The sequence below is a fragment of the Schistocerca piceifrons genome, chromosome 1 (genome assembly GCF_021461385.2).
Source record: "Schistocerca piceifrons isolate TAMUIC-IGC-003096 chromosome 1, iqSchPice1.1, whole genome shotgun sequence".
Taxonomy (NCBI): Eukaryota; Metazoa; Arthropoda; class Insecta; order Orthoptera; family Acrididae; genus Schistocerca; species Schistocerca piceifrons.
The window spans coordinates 32,095,904-32,121,977 of record NC_060138.1 but is presented as its reverse complement, the minus strand read 5'-3'; the positions used below and the strand labels follow the sequence as shown (position 1 = coordinate 32,121,977).

Genomic DNA, 26,074 nt, shown 5'->3' with positions numbered 1-26,074 from the left:
CACAAAAATCCATGCTGCACTATCTTCCAGGAAAATATTTCTACTTTTGCACACTAAGCAACCTAATGTTGGACAGGACACTCCACTGTTGCAAAGAGAGGGAATCGCCACCCCCTTTCATGAAACAATGAAAACACTATCACAGGGGTTGTTCTACTGTTGCCCTCATCAGATTATCACAAATATAGTTGATTGACTGGTTAACTTCCTTCCCTTTACCATTTCAGATGAAAATATTAGACAATTTTATGTGGGTGTGTACGCGCGCGCACACACACACACACACACACACACACACACACACACACACACACACACACAAAATCGTATTATCAGTTAACCACAATGAGAACCTCCCTTCGCAGAACATTTTCAAATACAGACCACTGAAGGGACACACAGGAGTTGAAGCAACTTCATATCTTCTTAGGGAAATGGAAATTAAACAAATGTTTCCTTGAAAGTACAATATACTTTATTGATAGTATGACAATTACAAGTTTAGTTCAATGGTGACATGCAGTAGGAGCAGAAAACAAAACTGAAGGGAGGATCACTTTTCACGATCTCTTCCTTGTCTCTTGTCAACATTCATTTTGTACTAACATTTAATCATATTTATTCTCGCAATAGTGGGACTCTTTAACCAGAATGCCCTTAGTCAGTATATGCACTGTAGGCTGCATCCTTATACCTTCTGCGAGCAGTCAAAACCATGTTCCACAGTGAAAATAATCTTAATTTGGTGAGTCATACTAAATGACAACAGGCTGAAAAAGCTGAAATAGTTCTCACATAGCTGTCACTTCCATATACACTTAAGCTACACAAATTACATGTAAAATGTACCTATTTTACCTACAATAAACTTACACGAACTTAAAAAATGTTTTGATGAGAATGACAACATTCTTAGGCTAAACCTTAAATGATGTGTGATAGTAACATTACGAACATGTTTTCATGGCGTAATATTACAAATATGTTTTCATGGTGTCTTTTCATCTTTTTTGGGTGACTTCGACATACTTCTTGATTTTGATTTATCATCACGGTTGCTTGCAGATCGAGATCGCGACCTATCCCTGTAACAACAAATCCTCAATAATTATGTGGTCTGAAGGAATAGCAAAATATATGAATATAGTAAATACAAATTATACTGGAAAAATGTATCCTTAAATCCTTACTTGGGTTCGGACTGTGCCTTTGATTCTGATCGTGAACGAGACTTTGATCTGTTCTTTGATTCAGATGGTGATCGAGAACGTGAGTGAGATCTGGACTTTGATTTCGATTTGGAGCGGCCTGGAGACCTGGAATCACCAAAATACAATAACTAGCTGGACTCACTGAAAATCATTAACAATGCAGAACTTCACACAGCCTCAGAATTTTGGTGTAATATGGAGAAGACTTACAAAGTGCCCAAAACCCAACATTAAGCCCCAAGATAAACATCTAATTAGCTACTAAACACAGAAGAATTCTAACTCACTTTGACTTTGATCGTGATCGGGACTTAGAGCGAGATGGAGTCTTTGAACGGCCACGTGATTTGGATTTAGATCGGCTGCTTCTGCGGCTTCTCGAACGTGTACTTCGGCTGCGAGACCTGTAAAGAGAATAAATCAGCTGCTTAAAAATGGTTCAAATATGTTAGCCCAGAGCCCAAATCATAGCTCCAAGTCTAAGGTAAGGAACCCGAGGAGAGTGCAACTGGGCTACAACAAGAAATCACTTCACAGAGACATGCCTAATATTAGTTTTAATTGATGAAATTTAGTGAGATGTTTTTCCCATTTTGTAAAGCCAAAAATTATGTTGCTAATTTTCAATTAATAGATGACTAGAAAATGGCAAATATCTATCTGTTCTCATAAGTTTTTCATACGTGGCCACATAATAATCACCCACAATTACAGGGTGTCCCACTCAGACATCCCTGATTTCAAAGACACAGGGAAAAAATATCACAGTAGAGACAATGAAAAATGCACCACATTGTAAAGCATCTCAAATAAATTATTTTATCATCAAATGTGAACCATCTGAAGCACGAAGAATATTGAGTCTATATTCAATTTCTTGCCAAGTTCTTTGTAACATTTCCTCTGTTACTGTTGTAATCGCATTAGTGTTACGGTGTCGCAACATAGGAATACCGTCCACTTTGGTCTCATTCACGCGGTCCTTCACATGTAAAAGTTGTGACATCACACTCAACAAAATGAGGCCCACAATCCCATTAGCCCCACATCAAAAGCAGTCAGCTATTACGAAGTACTGCACAGTCTATGACATTTTACTGTCAGCAGACATTTGTGTACACTGTGCTTTTTCATTGTAAATGGCGCATTTTCGTTGCAAATCTAGTTTTATTCCTGCAGTATTATTCTGCAGTAGTGAGCTAAAGTAAAATTCTTTGTTAGAGTACAGGTACCTACCAGTGAAAATTATACAAACGTGACAAAACTAAAACAATGATGAATTCCCAGGTTTTTTACAATTTCTTCTGGATGAAAAAATTTCCAGGTTTTTCCTAAATTTCCCAGGAGTCCCGGACATAAACACTCTGGTATACACAGGACACACTACCCTCTGGCCTAATATGGCAGAAGACCAAGCTGGATAAAAAAAAAAAAAGCCAGACATTTACATCTGTCCTCTGCAAACTACCATGCAGTGCATGGTAGAGGATATGTCCCATTGTACTAGTTATTAGTTTCATTCTGTTCCATGCATGTATAGAGATCAGGAAGCATGATTGAATGCCTCTAAGTATGCAGTAATTATTCTAATGTTATCCTCACGATCCCTATTTGAGTGATACATAAGAGATTGTAGTATATTCCTAAAGTGACCATTTGAAGCTGGTTCTTGAAACTTTGTTAACAGACTTTCTCAAGATAGTCGTAAACTATCTTCAAGAGTCTTCCGGTAAGTTCCTTCAGTATCTCTGAGAATCTCCCATAGATTAAACAAACTTGTGACCATTCATGCTGCTCTTCTCTGTATACGCTCAATATCCCCGGTTAGTCCTATCTGGTACAGATCCTACACACTTGGGCAATATTCTAAAACTGGTCACATAAGTGATTTGTTAGCAATCTCCTTTGTATTGCATCTATCCAGTATTCTACCAATAAATAAGTCTACCACCTGCTGTACCAACAACTGAACCTCTGATCATTCCATTTTTGCGAAATTCAAATCTTCATAGTTTTGTTTGTAAATGATTTCACACACAAATTTAAAAGTTTGTCACTATAAATGTGTGAAGACAAATGCCTTAATTCTCTGAAATAACTTCATAACTGGAACTTTTTGACTGATATACTTTCTTTTGCAATAACATCAACAGCTTTTATCCAAATTGGCATTTGTTTTCTTCATTTCGCTGTATTTAAACTTTCAACAAATGAGGGTTCTGTTGAAAATAGCAGCATCTTTCCACCAGTGAAATGAATGTGTACGTACATTTTAATATATTTGTTGATGTTCTTTGTTTTCCTGCACAATTCAATGATAAAACCTGTGGATTATTAATTTCTATCTTTCACAGGCATTCATAGACATCCGACCCATGCTCGACAACACTACAGGTAGAATTGACAAGGCATTTAGCATAGAAGTAGAACCAGAAATAACACTCTTCAAATGTAGGGGGAAGAATTTCGGTGCAGCCCAAAAATTTGACTTGCTTTCCAATCACTATAGTGCCGAGCGTGGATGCTATACAGTGGCAGCAAGCCGCAAGCATAAACATATCAGTATTCTCACCACACGAGCTTAGAGAAGTGGTGCGAGGAAACAAGCCCGAACTCCCACTCACAGGGCGGCAGCCTCCACCTGTATTCTGTGAAAGTAGAACTGACACATTGTCACAGGGATTGCAGGTCTCTTCTGGTATTGTGAGGATCATAATCTAAATCCATGATCGACTAGGATTAGTCGCTTCACTTATTTCAAAATAAGAAAACAATGTGCAACAAAAAGCAACAGAGTGGCTGCTGTGCAATTGCTTGTTGAGGTTGGCAGAGTATTGATTGTTAACGAGGTGATTCAGGCCCGACCTCTAACAATATTCGATGCAACCACTGTTCAAAACATCACCACCTAATCTGCCATGTTAAAAGTGTCCACATTCTGCCAACAAATGTGTGTTGAAACTTCCTGGTAGATTGAAACTGTGTCCTGGGCCAAGACTCCAACTTGGGACCTTTGCCTTTCGTGGCTAAGTGCTCTACCATCAGCGAGAGTGGAAATCTCATTCTGGAAACATCCCCCAGGCTGTGGCTAAGCCATGTTAACGCAATATCCTTTCTTCAGGAGTGCTAGTTCTGCAAGGTCTGCAGGAGAGCTGTAAAGTCTGGAAGGAGGAGACGAGGTACTAGCGGAATAGAGCTAGCTGTGAGGACAGGTCTTTAATCATGCTTGGGTAGCTCAGATGGTAGAGCACTTGGCCACGAAAGGCAAAGGTCCCTAGTTAAGAGTCTCGGTCCAGCACACAGTTTCAATCTGCCAGGAAGTTTCATATCAGCGCACACTCCGCTGCAGAGTGAAAATCTCATTCTGGAAGCGTGTTTCTTTGTTAGAAAATGCTAGTACCACCACAGTCTCATATTAAAATGTGGCACTAAGCTGCATTAAATAGACCACTCAATCCCCCACGAATTGGCATGGCTTGAAGCATCAAGCGCATTGATACAGTACTGCGTTTGTGCACTTTTTATTGTACAAGCAGATTCAAACACACATTATCTTCCCAAACTGGACTGGCAGATATAAAATATCACTTTAATATTGGTATGCAGAAAATAGATAAAACAGATTCTCTCGATACAATTCACTATGAAATTGCATCTATTTGGTAATTTATGTTTTGGGGGCAGAATTCACATCTATTTTGCAAATTATTGCCAAATACGAATTTTTACGGCCCCAATTAACAATCGCATGCCATGGTCCATCAGCTGACAAAGAGTGGTTATATTTGGTAGTAAAATAATGCTCAGAGTCCATTGCAACCTATGGCTGTACAGGTACGAGTAGCCCATAGTGGCTTGCCTTCAGCATTCCTTTTTATATATTTTGTGACTAAAGCCCTTCTGGCCTGTTAATTATTTTATGTGTGACATGTAAGTACTGCCTGTCTTTTATTGTTAGTCAGTACTTACACTTTTTATATAAAAAAGTGTCTTTTCCTATAAATTCGTAACTATGTTATAGGCTGTTTTAATTCTGATGAAGGCACTGATAAGGTCAATAATAGTGACTGAGGGCACATTTGTTTCAATTTTAATTTAGAAATGGTCACTGAACCAAGCGGCCATGTTTAAAACTTTGGAATGCTCTGATATCTTCATCTGTAAGTTCGATCACTGGCAGGATGCAAAGGCATGTTATTAAGAAGCAGCAGATCTTTTCTCAGTAAATTGTAATCTCATATTCCTCTACAGCTGGCACAAATTTACTTTGAAACAAAGTTTTGAAGATTTCAATTAATCCATACCTTCTCTCCACAAGTGTAATGCAAGGGCAGGGATTCGATTTTTTTTTAGGTTTTAGAAAGCTCTATGTTTCTTTGATTTCTGTATTATACCCAGGCCACTGAAACTTTCCACTCGATGTATGTATTTCAAGTTGGCAGAGAAACAGGTTGGTAAATAGAGAGAAGCGTGAGGCACTAGGCATGGGGTGTGAACCAATCCCAGCGTGGTTATCACTGTTGGTCGTTACATCAAAGCTCCCGCATTGCTGGCTTTGTTTGGCATGAACATAAACAACATGCATTGCGTATCACTTCTTTCATGTGCTTTCATTTTGCTGCGCATTACGAAATTCTGATACTCTAAAAAAACTTCGTTTGCTAAGTGACAATCCTTTGCATCAATGTGTGCCGCTAGATAGCGAAGCACTTAAGATACTACAGAGAACTCTTTAGTCTTACGAGCAAAAGTAATACACATGTACTAATGGACAATCATATCCTACTCATAAAAGTTGCAGAACAAACATGAAAAAGTTCTTGGAATTAGTGCAAGAACAGTAGTAAGCAAAGGCGTGTTGTTGCAGAAGTTGAAATATGTAGACTTCAGCCCTAACAATTCAGAGCCGTCTGGATCAGGTAATGTATTTTTTTAGGCTCTTGGAAAGAAGAAAAAGCAGCCTCATCCTGTCACCCATTTGCATTCTTTCAAGACTGGTGTAATTCGTAAGCATATTTATGCTTACTACAGCAGAAAAGAGCACCCCTGGCAGGAAAGTTACTAGTGTTGTTAAAAGAAAATTAGCTTTTCAGCGGTGGGAAACATCACTAAAAATTGTGCTGGAAAGTACAGATTTCCATTACAAAGCACTAGATGAGCACAAAGTCTGTTAGAAAATATGCATTTATTGTGGCTCATGATGTGTGTTAGTGATGATCATGAAGCTGGTTTTGGTACTGTAACGATGGAGAGCTGGATGGAATGGCACAACTGTCACCGAAAATGGTGAGTGAAAAGCTACGAATTCATATATTTATTGCATCTTCACTGAAAGACAGAGCAAGTAGTTACAATTTTGGTTATTCCTTATTTTGTAACTATGTACTGTATTGTTTTCAAGATACCAGCCATCATCAAATGCTTATTTTCTATATTTCTTTGCTCCATCAACGAAAGTGTGTGCTTTGCTATGCTTATATATACATTATACAGTTTATTTACTGTTAGTGTGATAGCAGGCTAAAAATGAATTCTTATATATACTGTTCTTGCTCAATAGCTTACATTTACGAGATGGAACAGAAAACCATATCGTCTGCTATCTGTGTGGAGACTGCTATTGCAACATCGCTATTGCAGTATAGCTAACTTAACTTGATGTAATGTGAACTGTAAGTGCAATGTTTTGCCAGCACAGGCATAATGTAAGCTTAAGCTTATGGTTGCCCACCACATTACTGCAAGCCGATGGGATGATCGTGCAACTTAAACCACTCAATGCAACTGTACATCTGTTTCACAGAAATCCCCTTCTTGCGAATTAACTCTGAAAGAGAGTAAACAATGGTGTAGCACCTTGTCAGCAGATAAAGCCTCTCCACTAATGGTAATCTGATGCTGATCCAACCATCCATCACAGGTAGTAAATTCTGAGTCTTCTATTTGCCCCTGAAATTGCAATGCTTTTTACTGCAGTACTGGCCTAGTAATGTGCAAATCTTTCCCTCTTAAATGTTCATTCCAGAAAAGTAAAGCTTCCTCAACTTCTTTATGCTAATCTTTCAACATTTTCTTCCTTTTTTGCACTTCCACTAGCTTGAGCAGCACACCAATTTTAATTTGTGCTCTTATTTTTCTCCCAGTCTCCAACAGACTTTTCCTACCCCTTGCTCCAAAGCTGCTACCCCAGAATCCTGTTGAATTACAACACACAGTTTCTCATCCAGTCACTAGAAGTTTTTCATCTGTCACCATTCTGGACTCAAATACGGAGGACCACACAAAACAATAATTTAACGATGCATGCTGTTCAGATGTCTGACGTACAATTGAAGAAAAACTGTTTTTGAGCAATGGAAGAGGACTTTTTACGATTCATTCCTTGAGTGGTCCCAGTAACTCATTAAATATTTAACAATAAAGTGTACAGCTTCTAACTGTGACTCCAGATGTGCTAGAAACTAAAAATGCATGAAACATTTTGAAAGGCTACACAGTATTGTACCCAGCACCCACTTGCTAAAACTTTGGAAAAGTACAGTACATATGATGTATCAATCATTTTATCACACAGAACTATTACAGTGAAAACTCTATAACGTTTTTCAAGGGACCACAAATTCTGAACACTGTATAGAGGAAAACACTATAAAGGCGGCGGCTTTCAAATAATAATTATAGGGCCTTACTGAAGATCAAGATACCTCTAATCAGCTTTGACAAATGGTGCCATAGATGACATTTTAAAATTTCACAACACTAATATGATATTCATTGCAAATGATCAATGAATCAAATGATTAGTTTTTTGTAATTAAAACATGGGGCCCGGTAAGCGGGGGGTGAAAGTAACTATCCGTTTGTACTGTAAAACGTTATAACAGATTCATAAGATATGACATCGTCCAAAGCTGACAGGTGGTATCCAGTCTTCAGTTGGCCCAATTATAGAATATGAGCCAAATTTTGTTCGTAATATACTGAACATATTAAATAAAAACACAGCAAATGGTACTGATTAAAAAGAATTTGTTACAAAAAATACTTTAATAATTAAATTATGAAACGGAACTTAAATTTACACAAAAGTCTAGGAACCTATGCAATCTGAAAATCATATACCTATGATTTTTTAAAATTCAAGCAAGCATGTGTTTTCTATTTTTCCTAGACTCTATGGCAATCATTTCTTGCTCCAAATGAGCAAGTTGAACTACTGTTCTGTCCTCAAGTCTATGGGCCATCATGTATCTCCTGAATGTTTCAAATGCTTAAGCTGCTTTAGTATATAAGGGCACACGGTCATCTTTCTTGTCACTGTCACTTTCACTACCACTATTACTCTCCAAGCTTCTCTCTGCGGTCAGCTCCTCAATACTTTGTACTCCTTTGGTTGCCATGTTGTCACCCACAGCCATAAAGTTCTCAAAAGTGACAGAATCACTGCGTATTAATTCCTTAAACTCTTGCAAATCACTTGCAACATCTTCCATAGGATTGCCATCTCATTCTCACAGAATCCCACTTTAGTGAAACCATTTTTAATAGTTTCAGCACTGACTTCCTCCACGAGTACATAATTAAATTCATTGCCTGTAAAATATTCAGCTTTAGTTGTGAGCTCTGTTGGCTTCACGGTTTTCTTTGGTCCATCAAATACAAGGCCTTTTTTTTACAAGGGCTCTCCTATATTTAACCTTAAGGGCATGTATCTCTCCAAAGTCCAAAAGTTGCAGATGGCTGGTGCAGTTGGGTGGCAGAAAAATTACTTTCACATTTCTCAGAAAGGATACATCTGGTGGATGTACCACACATCTATCCACAAACAGCAGCACTTTTCTTGCAGCACTCCCCATTTTGGCGTCAAATTCTCTGAGAAAACGTAAAAATATATCACTCGTCATCCATGCCTTGGCATTGTTTGCATATTTGCAGGGAAATGTGGAAATGTTTTTGAAGCACCTCTGATTTTTTGGCTTCCCGATAACCAAAGGTTTCAGTTTTTCATTGCAATCGGTGTTTGTACACAACAAAACGGAAAGATGTTCCTTGCTCTTCTTACCACCAGGGCAATTTTCCCCCACGAAAATTAAATGTCTTATCCGGCATTAAATTGAAAAACATCCCGGTTTCGTCAGCGTTCTAAATGTCACGCAGTTTGTAGCCATGTATCAGATTAGGGAGAGAGTGCATCCATTGAGCTACAGTTGGTTCGTCCACACTTCTACTTTCTCCACATTCCGCTTTGTATACAACACCATGATGCTGTCTAAATTTATTAATCCATCCATTGGATGCCTTAAAATTTTCCATTCCTAACTGCAGTGATATTTGAAGTGCCTTCTCCTTCAAAACAGTTCCATTTATACACACGAACTGTTTGCTGCTAAGCTCACACAACATGCTACGAATACAAAGCATCGACTGAAATGGCGCCAAAAAGATCGCAAGCAGAATGTGCGTCACATGTCATGTGACCGGGTTCTGCCACTGACATACGAAACACGCTGAGCACGGGCTTTCCGAGCCGGTGCAAACTGAATTCACAGAACAGAAAACAATGCGTCTACATCCAATCAAATGTTCCAAAAATTAGCGTGTCACATGGAGGAAATTTTAATATCGAGGAAACAGAGTAAAGAGGAAAATTTAACATTGTTTATATAGGCTTTTAGTCAAACACAAAAAAAACGGACGTAACAGAGGGAAAACATTATATGGACGAATGTTATAAAGAGGTTCCACTGTATTATGGTAAGTAGGTCACGGTAATACAGAGGCCACATGATAGAGGGCCTACTGTATTAACATTCTTCACACACAATGCTAATATTTTATTTTTAATCAAGATAGAATGACAATTTGTTGATAATAGTTAAGCAAAGATATTCTTTAAATTTTAACTACATGTCAATATTTACAGACTTTTTAGAGCAACAGTTGCAATTAATATTTTATTTCACATCACAAAAATGAAAAAGTTATTAATGGGATCAACTTCACTAAACAAAACCTCCAAATGAAAACACTTTGTTCATAACATAGATTAAAATATAAATCCCCTTTATTCATCTCAACCCAGTTCTCAAGGAAACTATATGTGCACAATCCAAACTTGCAGAATACACATGTCTGCACGCACGCAGATTTCAAACAAGTAGAATAGTAAGGCACGCGTAATTACCTTGATCGTGATCTGCTGCGGCGGCGGGATCTAGAGTAAGAGCGAGATCGGGATCTCGAACTGGATGAACGGGAACGTCGCCGACGACGTGTTGCTTCAATCAGCCGAATTCTTCGGCCATTTAACTCTGTATCATCCAGCTTTTCAATAGCATTCTTCATATCAGACCGTGTGGCAAATTCTACCACACTGCAAAGAATTAAGAAATTAGTACATAAACTTTCAGTCAGCTTCCCTACAGACATATTTCATCAATTTTGTTACCTAAATACATATCAAATTTGATTTAATAGAACATGTTAACTGTATGCATAATACAACTATCATAATTGATGTGTGCTGCTATAATGAAGTGCTTAGCTTTTGTGCAAGCATTTGTCTTCTTTCAACGAAAATTCACGGGCTGTGCCACTGGGGTGATATATAAAATTATTTCTCCACATTTTGTCTCCCACAGTCGGAGATAAAATTTTGGGGAATAGTTTGGTACATCGACCATGGCCTCTGGGTCCAGAAGTAATGTCTCCTGTGAAAACCTAAACTTTACAATTTGTGTTCTTGTCAGTTTTCCAATGAAACAATGTGACATACAGAAGATATGTTACCTTTTTATAAACAGAAACTAATCATACCCTTTAACACAAAACACAATAATGGAAAAAAAATCCCACAATTGTAACCACGACCTTTTACATCTAACACTGGATCTACAATACTTTCATGGTTGAGTAAGGAAAATTGTATAGTAATTTGCAATGTGTGTATGTATTTTTTTTTTTTTTTTTTTTTTTTTTTTTTTTTTTTTTTTTTTTGGGGGGGGGGGGGGGGGGGGTAGTATCTATCTCATGACAAGGCGTATTTTGCCACACATTACTTTTACTTACTAACAGAGCTCTTATTAGAAGAATTTAACTGTGTATAAAACCTGTGTAGCATCATCAGTAATATAACGTGTGAACAGTAACAAGTCATGAAACTGAAGTTTCAACAGTGCAACAGAATTCTGTAGGCAACAATATTGATATACATAATCAAACAAACCGAAGTATACAAAATATTTACTATCAGATAATACTAGCACTTTTTTGGACCCACAGGAGACCATGAAATCTTTAAGCAGACTTCAGCAACATCATTCTCCCCATCGCACCCCCCCCCCTCAGATTTAGTTATAAGTTGGCACAGTGGATAGGCCTTGAAAAACTGAACACAGATCAATTGAGAAAACATGAAGAGGTTGTGTGGAACTATAAAAAAAATAAGCAAAATATACAAACTGAGTAGTCCATGCGCAAGATAGGCGACATCAAGGATAATGCGAGCCCAGGAGCGCTGTGGTCCCGTGGTTAGCCTGAGCATCTAAGAAGCGAGAGGTCTTCGGTTCAAGCCTTCCCTCGAGTGAAAAGTTTGCTTTCTTTATTTACGCAACGTTATGGTCTGTCCGTTCATTCATTGACGTCTCTGTTTACTGTAATAAGTTTAGTGTGTTTTGCGACCGCACCGCAAAACCGTGCGATTAGTAGACGAAAGGACGTGCCTCTCCAATGGAAACTAAAAACATTTGATCGCAAGGTCATAGGTCAACCGATTCCTCCACAGGAACACACATCTGATATATTCTATATGACACTGGTGACGGCATGTGCGTCACATGACAGGAATATGTTGTCGACCCACCTAACTTGTACACTTGGCGAATGGGTGAAAAGATTCTTCCACCTTGCTCGATTTAGGTTTTCTTGTGGATGTGATAATCACTCCCAAAAAACTGATGAAAACGTAAGAGTTTGTCACAAACTGCAACAAATGAATGCAACAGTTTCACAGTCGCACAATTTTCCCTGTGCTCTGTCAAAACATGTTAGTTTAGGTGTAGCGTCCCCATACTACGGTGCAGTTACCTCGCATCGGACGGACAGATAATAATTGTCTGAAAATAAAAAATTAAACTTTTCACTCGTAGGAAGATTTGAACAAAAGACCTCTCGTTCCACAGTTGTTCACGCTAACCATGGGACCACGACGCTCCTGAGCTCACAGTGTCCTTGATGTTGCCTATCTTTCGCATGGACTACTCAGTTTGTATATTTTGCTTATTTTTTCATAGTTCCACACAACTTCTTCCTGTTTTCTCGATTGATCTGTGTTCAGTTTTTCAAGGCCTATCCACTGTGCCAACTTATAACTAAATCTGACGGGGGTGCGATGGGGAGGCTCCCTTGTTAGTGAAGGGAAGTTAGGAAGTACCCAATTATTTGAGTACCTAACTGAGTACTTAAATGAAAATAGTATCCATAACATGCAATAAACAAAAGGGGGAAAGTGAAGAGAAAGAGGCTCCAACTTCCCTCTTTCTTGTCCTATCATAAATGGTATCAAACTTAAATAATCATTTCCCTCTGGTTTTAATATTTAGTTACAAGTCATCTGAGAAGTTATTTGTAATACCATCAATATAAATCTCCATGTGGTCAAGTTCTGAAACAAATATTTATGTGCACTAAGAACTGAAGTGAATGGGAAATTAACTCACCCTTCATTCCTGCGTTGTTTATGAGCATCAGCATATGTAACTTCACCAGCTTGGCGCATGAAATCCTTCAAATCCTACGACAGATACACAGCATTAAAAACAAAATAATTTATGTTTGTATGTATTGTCATACATTCACTAAACAATTAAACTCATTAATTAAGTGAACTGTTCAACAACACAAATACACATCTAGCAAAAAATTTATACATAACCACAATAGCTGTGCTTGAAATTAGTTACCAGCCCTATGCCTACACTGAATCCTTGTAATATTTTTATCATTAGAAATACTCAAACACAATCTTATCTTCAGGAGTCATCTTGCCACCAATACAATTAAATGACATGAAATTTCTGTCCAAGTATCTTCATCACATAGTAAAATCAGTTTTCAAGGCATCTCTTCGGATCCACTGTACTTTTAACTCTGAAGTACCAAACTGATGTCCTCAAGCAGCCAACATTTAACAGGATAAACCACGAGACATTCAATACATCGGTGTTCATATTTGTAATTTCTCATATTCGTATGTTTCAAATCACACTGAAGATCTATCAACTCTTCATTATGTTTCTGCATCATGCCCACTTCGCGCACAGTTGGTAGTTTGCTCAAATCCAATTCCAAGACTTCGACTAGAATGCTTCCATCATTGTAAATCGTACTTTTTGCTGCCACAACACCAAAACTCCCAGGTGGATAGATCCTGACAAGTATACGATTTAATTTCCAGGTCTTTTGCAGCCTTCTGGAGGGCTGTGAGTGTGAGGTCTTCATGCTTCTGTCTTGTCTAGCAACTCTTGAAAACTGTGTGCTACTTTCAACCAGTTGATGTGAAATGTATTAATTTCTTGATGATCTATATGAACAATACAAGCTGCAGGTCATGTTCTATACAGCTGTTAGTTATCTTCAATAGACTGCAGTCTACAACTTTGTGATACTTTTATTATATTTCAGTCACGGTGAAGACTTGTGGAAAACCTCATTTCATTTTTATACAAAGTAACACATTTGCAATGAAGTCATCTTTATTGTTAAACAGTATTTTAACTAAAAACAACAAAAACTACTTCATTAATTACAATGTAAGCTAATTTCAAGCACATAACACCTTTCCCTCATAGTACCTGCAGCTTCAACAAAAAAAGCAGGAACTGTCCTTAGCTTAACTTTTAACACATTCTCGTCTTCTATAAATATTTTACTTTTTCATAGAGAGCATCAGCTGTAGGAAGCTGTAAATGCATGTACCAGAGTACAATATTTTGTCAGTCCATTTACCTTAAGCCCTTGTGAGCTCTTTAGGATTTGCCATGTGGGTGACCCATCATCTGATCAAGGCACCTCACGCATTACGGACCACGGAGTCAGAGAGGGAAGAGATGCCCATTTGCCAGAACGGAGCGGGCGGGAGGTTGGCAGTAATCATTTGAATCTCAATGTCCAGCCTTGGCCCCCAAGCGAAATGTTCAAGCGACGCCTTGCCTGCCCTAGATCTCATCGGTTGGCCATCATAAAGCACAAGGGTGCTCAAACACCCTCAACTATCAGTCACATCAGTCAATAGGACCTATGGCTCGAGCACGGACAGTCCCTCCATGGCGAAGAGGGCATGACTCTTTGGAAAAAACAGCGATCATTTTTAGACATTTTAAAACATTGAAATTACAATTAATAAAGTAATCCCCTACAAGAATTTAACTAATAACCAGAGCAAGTTCACATTTCTGCTTTTCAAGTATCAAGCATTATAAAGACTTCTAATATTTTCAACACATAATGAACTCTTTATAGACATTTATATAGTGAAAAATTTCTACAAGTTTATCTTCTACAGCAATAAAAACTAGCACAGGAAAAGTTGTAATTCAGGAACAATGACAACTTTAAAGTTAGCAATTTCAACATGCATTTCTTTCTCTTTTTCCACTTGCTCTGTCATTAGATACCAAAATATTAACAACAAAATGGACAAACATAAGGCGTGAACAGTCACATTTTTAAAAAAGATTACATGAAATTCCAATGAAAACATACATCTGAGTAGTGTTTCCAAATGAAATTATCCTAAATATCACAATCTTAAACCATGAAACGGCAAATTAACTCAGTCTCACCTGCCAGCTGACACGACTGGAGAGATTTTCTACTATTACTCGATATTCCGTTCTTGTTGGTGGTCCATACCTAAAACATCAAAACAGCACAATAGCACTTACCCAGAAACTATGGTTGAGTACTATTTCCAGAAATGGGAAAGGCAAAAGTCATCTGCAGCTGAGGGCTTTTAGTCGTAATAACCATGTTGTTCATGGACAAAATGCTATTCTGACTGAACAGCAGTTAATCTTGCTTTATAATTGCTCCAAGATATATGTAGAAAAGCTATACAGACAAAATGCAATGTTAATGTCCAACAAATAGTATTTCTGCCAACCACACGATTCCACCATTTTAATGTAATTTGGCTTTTCAGAGCTAACAACAGTTCTAATTTGGAGATTTTTACAGTAAAATTTATGAACTTTCAGCACCGACTGATTTATTACTATACATGTACATCACACACAAATTTCTCTTACGGTACCTGTGCAATTTCCTCTCAATCTAATCATTATAATAAATAGTGAAGTATGAGAGAAAAAACATAATTTCTTGACTTATCTGCCTTTTAAAACCAAATGCTTTCTTCAGGTGCATAAATTTATGAACTACCACTCTTTCATAGATGTAATTATTTTACAGAACACAAGAGACATTGAAAAATTATGTTAACCCACACACCCAATGGTTATATTTTGTTATGTGTGCAGCAATCCATAACTCAAGCACATCTTGAGGTTTTGATGTTCTATTGCTAAACTTCCTACACAAATTACAAGAGTTCAGACTACATCTACTGCAAAGCAATTAAAAAAACACTACAAATTCTTATGTTTTATAAAAGAATTTGTATGTGCATGCCATTGAGAATGCACACAAGTTTCAAATTTATAACAATCTGAGATTGAATGTAATGTATGCACATATTCACAGCACAAATTATTTAATTCAAAATAAAGAAAATTTCATTTATCTTTCCAGTTACGTGATGGTACCAGTACTTCATCAGTTTGTGCACACCACCCAATGCAATGTTTGCACCAATATTATATAAGTCAAGTCTCCTTCAGCAAGAGTTTTCAATATTGTGAACATTCCTACTGGGCAGTACGAAATATCTGGTAATGCAGACGTTAAAGTCAAGAACCCTTTCTTCCTGCTAAAACTTTGCACTAGTTAATATCCAGAACTACTCCTATACTAGTGTCAAAAGAAAAGAGAGAGAGAGAGAGAGAGAGAGAGAGAGAGAGAGAGAGAATGAATTTTCATACAAATAGGAAATCCTATTACTCCTAATGGTACAATTTCAAGGAATGTGGGTGCACATTTAAGAACATCCCACTTGGAACTTAATTTTAAGAATTTATAATCAAGAGCAGCCCAGTGATGTGAATTCTGATTCCGCATCACAGAAAGAACATTCATTACAAAGTAATATGACCTACATTATGACTATCACCTGAAACACCTCTACACCCACTAACAGAAAACCTACACCAGTAACCAATGGCAGTTACACAAAGATGCCCATTTGTTAGCACTATATCTACAATAAACTGCATCAAAACATACCTGTCATACATTCGGACATCCATATCCCTGAAACAAATGAAGTTGTCAGGTTCGTCATTTCACAAACAAATAATTTTATGCATCTTTCAAGTTCACTGCACTTTTTATTTGTATTACAATGTGCATTTCATTCAGAAACAAAATGAATGATCACGTCACTCATTCACCAAATGACATTTTAGTAGATAGTAAAAAATGGCACTGAAATATGTGTGTGTGTGAAAGACTCCAAAATACCTTCTAGCAATTATACATAGCAATCAAGTTGCAGACATATGGCTTATTTGCTCTGAATGACTTCACCCTGTATCTGAAAGACAAGGTGACAAGGTGCACTGGAAAGCAGTTACATATTGAAAGATGCTGAAGTACCTATGAGCAATGTACACTATATGTTTTTATTAACACACTTAAATGCAATTTTTTGTATTTGATCAAAAGATACACTAAAATACTAAGGCCATCTGAATGTAAGTATTTATTTTACAATACTGAGCTATGAGGCTCACACAGCAAGCAAAGTTAGCAAATTACATTACATACACACCTGAGTCAAGGTTTTTCCTTTTTATTATGTAGTTACACTCTCAACAATTCCCAGCCCCACCAGAGCAAACCATCTAATATTGGACCATAAACACGGGGACAAATTACCTTCCCTATATTTCTTTATGTATAAATAACAGAAATGCATATGAAGTGTTCTAAATTTATAACACACTTAAAAGTCACAGCTTGTGTACAAGTTGCCTCCAGCACAAAATATGAGCTGTGTGTAAAATGTGCATACATACATTCACACAGGCTTTATAATACACTGAAATGCATGCACATACAAATTTACAGAGGCAAAGGAGGAAAGTGAGTTTCTGTACTAATGTGTGTGATTTATAGTTGAAGAATCTGAAATTATTCTAAATTTTATTTTCAAAATGGTTTTTGCTTCCTGTTTATCAAATTTTAAATGTTATTGTACCTGATGTTCACTTTATGTCTTTATGTGGTCAAATCATGACATTTGAAAGATCCCATATGAACAACAAACAATGTGGACAAAATTTTAATTTTAAAAATAATAATCTAATCATTTTCACAGTGTGACACTGTAACATGTTTGTAAGGTTACATACTAGACTAACAATTACAAGACAAAACAACACAACATACCTGACACATTCCACAGCATTGGGTATCAATCATGGAATGAATATAAACATATACACAACTTACTAAAATGCCACGAAACACACATGGAATTATTTTTTCACAAACACCGCGCACATCATTTCCACAGATTTCATAAATGAAATGCCACATTCATTGCAAAATTTATGTAACTGTCGCGAAACTCATTTTGTCTACAATCCACTACACAAGACATTTTTCTGCCAGATTGGAAACTCATTCCATAAACTTCACTGCCACTTTTTCCTTCAGAAACTAGAAACATATAAAATACTTTAATATCAATGATGTGTGTGAAGTAAGATAGAAAAATCTGTTTTACACAAACATTGAATCAAAATCACGTCACTGGACCAGTTATTCTGGCACAGACACAATATAAGCACTGCACATGACACACCAATGCCGTGACAATCTATGCACTGTCCCATTTACTGTCCCCTGCATAAAAAAACAATAGTATACATAAATTCTCAAACTGCCAAGAATAATCCACTGAAGAATGTAACATTCTTTCAATACTACAAATGTGTCATCCAGTTTCTCACCTCCAAAAGCAAACTAATTTCTTTGCAACCTGTTATGTCTAGTGTACTCCCAATGACGAATATTTAGAAAGTTACCAGAAAGACACATGAGTTACATACATGTTATATACATTATGTAACAAAATTTCAAATAAAACTACTCACCTATCCATCCACGAAGATCTTCTAGGCCCAACTCCCATATAGCTGCGTTCTCGTCGTGCAATACCTCTTGCATGTTCAACAATAACCCTGATAAAAGGAAACAAAGTCATAAGTAGAAGCAAGATCCAGAAGCGCTAACACACAAAAGTGCACAGTTTCGAGGAAGACAAAACAAGCACTTTTCCAAGTACCTTTCATAAAATTTGAATAAATAGAGATTCAAGTAATGTGTGAACTTTGAAATGCAAGAAAGCAAGCCTGGCTACCACAAACAGACACTGGGTGAGGACTGGGGGGGGATTCAAGCCCCACCTTCCCTGCCTCCCACAGTGTATACACCCTAACCTGTGCTTCACGAATCAGTGAAAGCACTAGTCATTCAATACACAGGTAATAATCACTTAAATATTTGTAATCAAACTGACTAGACCAGGAACTTCTCTGGTAGTTAACATTCACAATTTCTTACAATCATGAATGGGAAACTCTTCCGAACATGATATTGTTAATGTCATTTTCTCAGCATTTCATACATACAATGGTAGTTTATTTTTCTGATATGAATGATTTGTATCACATATTGCAGATGAATTTCAAGCTAGCTATTATGATGCAAACAATAGTTGCAAATATTCTCTTCATGGCGACATTCTGTGTAAGATACCAGACTGACAAGTGAAAGTACATCAGTCAACATCACTCTGATGCCTTTGGCATTATTTGGCTTTATGACAGTCTAGTGTTTTACAGTTATTTATTAGTACTCAAAGTTATTCAGATCCAATTCTGGCTTCCCTATAAAAAATTTCTGGGCATAATGCATGAGCACACCCTATTTAAAAGAGCACACCAACCACTTTGGAGCATTTTAGATTTTGGATTGGCCCAAATGATCTTGTGACCCTCCACTGCAGACATAATTCCTTGCAATGAAGTCTAGGGTAGCACTGAGATGAGGAAATGACAATGGCAAAAAAGCGCCATCAGGCATCAGGTGAATGTCACGCTTTGTCAACAACAATAAGTTTCAAACCCAACAGGAATTGCTGGCCCATTTCAAGCCGTTTCCAATATAGCACTGCAAAAGGAACTGCGTACAATGAACATCTGGAGCCAGGTATCTCGAAAACACCACTGTTTACAGCAGCACACAACTGACCATTTTTTAATAATGCAAAAACAAACTGGATTGTAGCTGACTGGAGGTTTGTATGATCAGAGTTTTGATTTTGCTTCTTTTGAAATGATGCAAGTGTAGAATAACCAATAAAGTGTTTCAATCTCATTTTGTGGAGGGTGTAATTAGACTAGAATTGGCATTGTGGCATTTTGGAGATGTTTTTGTACCTTGTGTTTGGAATTAATCAGGTGACCGCAAACATGAACCAATTTCTTTAATTCAACAGCTTAGGTCCCCTAGTGCTGCTCTACTCATATTCATGATGAGTATACTGGATTTAAACTTATTGTCTGGTGCCACCTGTCTATTTTTCCTGGTCCACTACTCTATTACAAACAAACTGCCTCGTCCATCCTGGTCGCTTGTTCGATTTCGTTTTCACCTTCACATGAAGAACTAGTGAAAATAATCAAACATTAAAAAATAACAGAGCACCTGGCGAAGATGGAATTATTGCAGAATTATGACAAAAACATAACACCAAAGTGCCACATAATAATACCAGACACTTGGAAAACAGAAAAGCCCAAAAGAATGGAAGATATCTCAATACAGGCACTCCACAAGAATGAATACAAAATAGGCCCAAACAATTACAGTGCACTATCACTTCTTCCAATAAGTCCTCTCTAATGTTTTATCCTCAACACAGAAAGCCGACCTACAGATTGGCCAGTACCAGGGGCAATTCAGGAGAGGAGATCCTGTATTGAACAGATCTGGAACCAAAAACCATACTACCCATCAGACAATGCCAGAACACTACCATCACATTTATGGAAGACAAAAAAGGTTATTTTAATAGTCTAGAAGAATTAGGAGTAGACAGAAAGAACGCCATCATCCATGGAACTTTTATCTGAAATCATCTCAAAAACAACATTGATGGGAGAAATCTCAAACTCATTCGAAATTCACACAGTTTATCAAACCGAAAAAAATAATCAGTGAATGAGAAAATTATGTCAAACGTATCTACATTGAAAAAGAAAAAGTCACTGAAATGCCTTGCTTTTACTGGCAACCTTGTTATATTAACAAACAACAAAAATGAAGCCGAACTAGCACTAGATAAACTACATGAAATCTCTAAAACTGGGTTCCAAATATCCTATGAAAATAACTCAGTATATCGACACCAAATCAACTGGAAAACATCACTGAAAACACCGTACGGAAAATCTCAAAAGGCCACACATTTTAAGTACTTAGGAGAAGCCATTCAACCCACAGGAATGAACTCAATCTCCAACACAGAAAGAATATTCAAACTGCAAAAGCTGCACGAACTGACATGGAATTACAACCCTGTAATGCAAAACTGCAGCACTACAACACTATTATTTTACCTGTTGTGCAGCAGAAACCACAGTTTTTTGAAGGACGACAAATTCATAATAGAGAAACAAGAATACAAAATTCTTAGAAAAATCTATGGCACTGTTGTCCAAGATGGAACATGGGCCATACAACCCACAAAGCAGCAATACCGACACACAGACAACATCACTGGTAAATTTAAGAAAAGATGCCTACAGTATGTACGTATGTAGGAATGATGAGAACTCTCCAATACAATTTTTAACATCATTAATGCAAGCAAATTAAAGCGGCTAAAAGAAACAACAAGAACTGCAACAACAGAAAATTTCTAAGAGAACAGTTAACAAAACAACTTTAACATATCTCAATGAAAGAAACAATATGGGAAAAAAGGACAGAGGAAAGGAAGATAAAACAGCATTAATGAAGAGGTTCTGGGATGAAAAGGAGGGAAAGAAAAGGAAGTGAAATTGTGACTGGCTCTCCACTCTCTCCTAAAGGGGAATAATCTAAATTATTATTATTTCTTTCTTTCTTTTCTCAGACGTTATGTCTGGTCAAAAATGTAAAGTGACGCGGACCTTGATCAAGCGTGACTTCCTTTTAACTGTACGGTATATGTTACATTGCATTTAGGAACTTTCGGGTAATTGAACAAGTGTCAATAATTACAGATTTCTGTAGTTGTATATATAAGTTTGGATGTAGCTGTATTGCATTGATGTACTGGTGGATATTGTGTGGTATGACTCCTGTAGTTGATAGTATAATTGGTATAATGTCAACTTTATCCTGATGCCACATGTCCTCGACTTCCTCAGCCAGTTGGATGTATTTTTCAATTTTTTCTCCTGTTTTCTTTTGTATATTTGTTGTATTGGGTATGGATATTTCGATTAGTTGTGTTAATTTCTTCTTTTTATTGGTGAGTATGATGTCAGGTTTGTTATGTGGTGGTGTTTTATCTGTTATAATGGTTCTGTTCCAGTATAATTTGTATTCATAATTCTCCAGTACATTTTGTGGTGCATACTTGTGTGTGGGAACGTGTTGTTTTGTAAGTTTATGTTGTAAGGCAAGCTGTTGATGTATTATTTTTGCTACATTGTCATGTCTTCTGGGGTATTCTGTATTTGCTAGTAGTGTACACCCGCTAGTGATGTGATCTACTGTTTCTATTTGTTGTTTGCAAAGTCTGCATTTATCTGTTGTGGTATTGGGGTCTTTAATAATGTGCTTACTGTAATATCTGGTGTTTATTGTTTGATCCTGTATTGCAATCATGAATCCTTCCGTCTCACTATATATATTGCCTTTTCTTAACCATGTGTTGGATGCGTCTTGATCGATGTGTGGCTGTGTTAGATGATACGGGTGCTTGCCATGTAGTGTTTTCTTTTTCCAATTTACTTTCTTCGTATCTGTTGATGTTATGTGATCTAAAGGGTTGTAGAAGTCGTTATGAAATTGCAGTGGTGTAGCCAATGTATTTATATGAGTGATTGCTTTGTGTATTTTGCTAGTTTCTGCTCGTTCTATAAAGAATTTTCTTAAATTGTCTACCTGTCCATAATGTAGGTTTTTTATATCGATAAATCCCCTTCCTCCTCCTTTATAGCATAAGTATTAATAGCTTTTGTCTTGTTTCTTGCTGTCAATTCTGTTTTCAATATTTTTGTTAGTCTTTGTCTATATTTTTCTTTTAGTTCTTCTTTAATATTTGTATTATCTATTCCTATTTTTTGTCTGTATCCGAGATATTTATAGGCATCTGTTTGTTCCATCGCTTATTATTATTATTATTATTATTATTATTATTATTATTATTATTATTATTATTATTATTATTATTATTATTATTATTATTATTATTATTATTATTATTATTATTATTATTATTATTATTATTATTATTGTGATCAATTATTAGTATTCCCTGACAGACGTCTGCTGCTTGAGGATGAAAGCAGCATGTGTATGTAGTCTTCAGATCTTCCTCAGAGCAATTTATGAACTTGTAAAAAAAAGATAGGTATCTCTGGGACACTCCACTGTAGATTATCAAACAGCTCCCTGTCAAACACCTTCAAAACAGTTTTTGTGCACCAAGGTGAATGTGGGCGAACACTCGTCAATCAGCAGAGCACCTGCACCAAGCACTCCACACCTCTTGTTATAAACAGCCCATCACAATTTCTTCAGTGTTTCACAGTAATCATCAGTGGTCGTAGTTTCATCTCTGGCCAGGAGGTCTATGAGCAAAATGTCATTTCCGGCTCAGAACATCGATACAAGTCATTTTCTGCAGTGACAGTCTGTTTGAAATTTGTCTTTACCAGAGATCCGCTGTGATGCCACTTCACTGACTGCTGCTTGGCTTATTGCATAAAGTGAGTAACTCTCATATCACCCATGATGATCCTGTTGGATGTTTTGCAGAAATGTCGATGTGGCTTCTAAGCGGTCCATTTTGTGTCCCGGTGAGGAACCCATTACTGTCATTGTGGTACTGTTGCAGAAATGTCAATGTTGCTTCTACGCAATTCATTGTCATGTTTTTCAGCACCCACATGGCACACACTTTCTTGAACAGCAGATGCTTAGTGAATTATTTTATCCAAGGATCACGGAATCTACAGGAAATGGGTGCCGAGATCCGCAACTGTGGACTAATGCGAAATGCATTGCTGCACCCTTTCCACGAGGTCCCCATTGATGAGGGACAGTGTATGGGCACTTTTATGAGCTCTGAAAAATTGCCTACACCAGCGTCACACCATCTGTTTGCTCAGTACACTACACTCGACAGGAGATAAATTTCAATAGACACTACGCTTAGGGCATTAAGAAAATATCAGATTGAATCCAGCAGCAGCAACAATAATCGTCATTTTCAACCCATGCTGCAGCTCTACTGAGAACAGTACAGACTAGTCCAACCATTTTATAACTGTTACATAATAGCTCTGTTGCGCATGTGCTATATTTCCAACTGAATCAGTGTACTTTATAAAGAGAAGAAGGAAGAGAAGGAAAATAGACAACAGCTTCTGTATTCGTACATTTGAGGATCCATTTCTCTTTATTGTAATAAAAGAAAAAATTTTACAAGAGATGAGTGTAAACTTATACTATGGTATTTTTGAAATATATCTGAATCCATTGTGCACTACCTTTTGTAACTGAATAGTTCCCATATTGTGAATAAATCATTCATGTATGAAACTGTATTGGTCAAACTTAATAATTTTGAAACATGTTACAAGCAGAGTCAAGTCAAAATGAACATAACACAGTTTACTGCAAACCCAAAGAAATTCACTTCATGTAGAAATTTATGACAAAGGCCCAATTTCTGGGAGGGACTAGGAAGTACTACTGTATTTCTGAATACTTTTTTAGGTGCAAAAATAAATAAAAAATGAAGACTGAAAAGAAAAATTTAGAGTGTAGACTAATATTAATTTCACTGGTAACAAGCGGACAAAGCGCTCAACAATAAGGGTAGCAAAGAATTATGCTGAACAAATCAATGGGAAGAACAAGTTGGCAGATTTTCCGTCTAAGTCACTTAAATGAGTTCAAATTAAGTGACTACAATAAAATGCCATATTAATGTACCCACTTTTACCAAATTTCCATTTTAAATGAATATTGTCACTGGTCATAATGAAACTACCACACAGGATCCATGTTACTGAAATTCAGTTTTGACAAACCCTTCTTTTAGATAATGTGTGCTTTTAAGGAATAAATATTAAATGCTTTGCAAACTGAAACCCAGTAATGACCAAAGTCCTAACACTTTCAAATGAGCTAAATGAAACTTAATTCACAATCACTTCTTTTTTGCTGAGAGGTAAATCATAGTTACTGATCAGTAAGTTGAACAAGCATATTTATGCGCATGGGTCACATGATTTGACATCACAAAAAACTTCGCCATCAGGTCTTAGCACACAAACTGATCATATTGTGTTTATTGGAGTGTAATTCTACACTGTGAAAGTTCACGAAGTTGTTAAAATCATATACAGAAAGCCTAAACTTCAACATAAGCTCAAAATTATTTGCTACATTGAAGATAATCTGAACGTTAAGCTCTTTGACATGGCAAATACGACTGTATACCATCACCTGCACAGAATACGGTGTGTGTGCATTTTTAACATGGAACAATTAAATATTTCAAAAAATACACATCAGATCATAAAAGTTTCCAGATGATGACTTTAATATTTGAAAACTTTGTTAAAATTGACTGTCTAACCCTCTCACAGGGGTCAACCATTTATTTTCAAATCTGAATTGACTTCTTTATTGCAGATTCAGATTCCACACCAAAAACTACCTGGAATTTTACATTTTTCTTCCATTCAGGGTAGATGGGACTGTAATAAAATTCAATTTTTTCTAGTTTTTCCAATTAAGAACAGACTTATTTGCTTCTATATCACATTTTCAATAAAACAAACTTTTTGTTCTAAACATTGAATATTCTTGTTAAAAATTTAATTTAGTTTTCTAAATTTAATTGCACAATAATAAAACTTTTACACATAACATATTTAAAAATCTGGTTCCCTTTGGGGTTGATTTCAGTGGGTCCCCACACCATCCAAATGCTCTCTTTTGGTGAGTCCCTTAAACCTCACCATCATGGTGACAAATTTCGAAGTGTTCTGTCCAACCATCATAACTCTCAAATCTGTTACTAGAGCATGAAACACAAATGGAAAAAAAATTCTTCAGATAAAACCCAGGCACATTTTGGAAAAGAATCTGAATATGCAATCAGAAATGGGTTCCCATTTGAAAATGGGAGGCGTTAGGAGATTTAACAGGTTTAGCACAGACAGATGTCCGTTTGAAAATAACTTTTCATATGAAACTTTTTTTCGTACAATGTGTATTTTTTCAAGATATTTAACTCTCCCCTACTCTTTCAGCCTTCACATCAGGCCACAGAAAATTTCAGTTTTCATGTCAAAAGTCACACATGGCCACTTTTTTCCTGCCTTATTGGAATAAAAAACAATACCCCAAAGCCTATGAAGATTCCAGCTTTCAATAAAATCCACAAA

The 26,074-nt window shown here is 36.7% G+C and overlaps 1 protein-coding gene across 2 annotated transcripts in view; it reads right to left on the bottom strand.

Moving 5' to 3' along the window:
- Window positions 1-452: 452 nt before the first annotated feature.
- Window positions 453-26,074, bottom strand: part of LOC124712524 (serine-arginine protein 55-like) — a 39,282-nt gene continuing 13,660 nt past the window's right edge. For both annotated transcript variants that reach the window (XM_047242843.1, XM_047242839.1), the window contains exons 4-11: window positions 18,488-18,574; window positions 16,611-16,637; window positions 15,053-15,122; window positions 12,929-13,002; window positions 10,396-10,584; window positions 1,499-1,615; window positions 1,191-1,316; window positions 453-1,085 (exon numbers count right to left, since the gene is read on the bottom strand). In XM_047242843.1, the coding sequence (XP_047098799.1) occupies window positions 989-1,085; window positions 1,191-1,316; window positions 1,499-1,615; window positions 10,396-10,584; window positions 12,929-13,002; window positions 15,053-15,122; window positions 16,611-16,637; window positions 18,488-18,574 (787 nt within the window). In that variant the 3' untranslated portion in view covers window positions 453-988. The remainder of the gene's footprint in view (window positions 1,086-1,190; window positions 1,317-1,498; window positions 1,616-10,395; window positions 10,585-12,928; window positions 13,003-15,052; window positions 15,123-16,610; window positions 16,638-18,487; window positions 18,575-26,074) is intronic.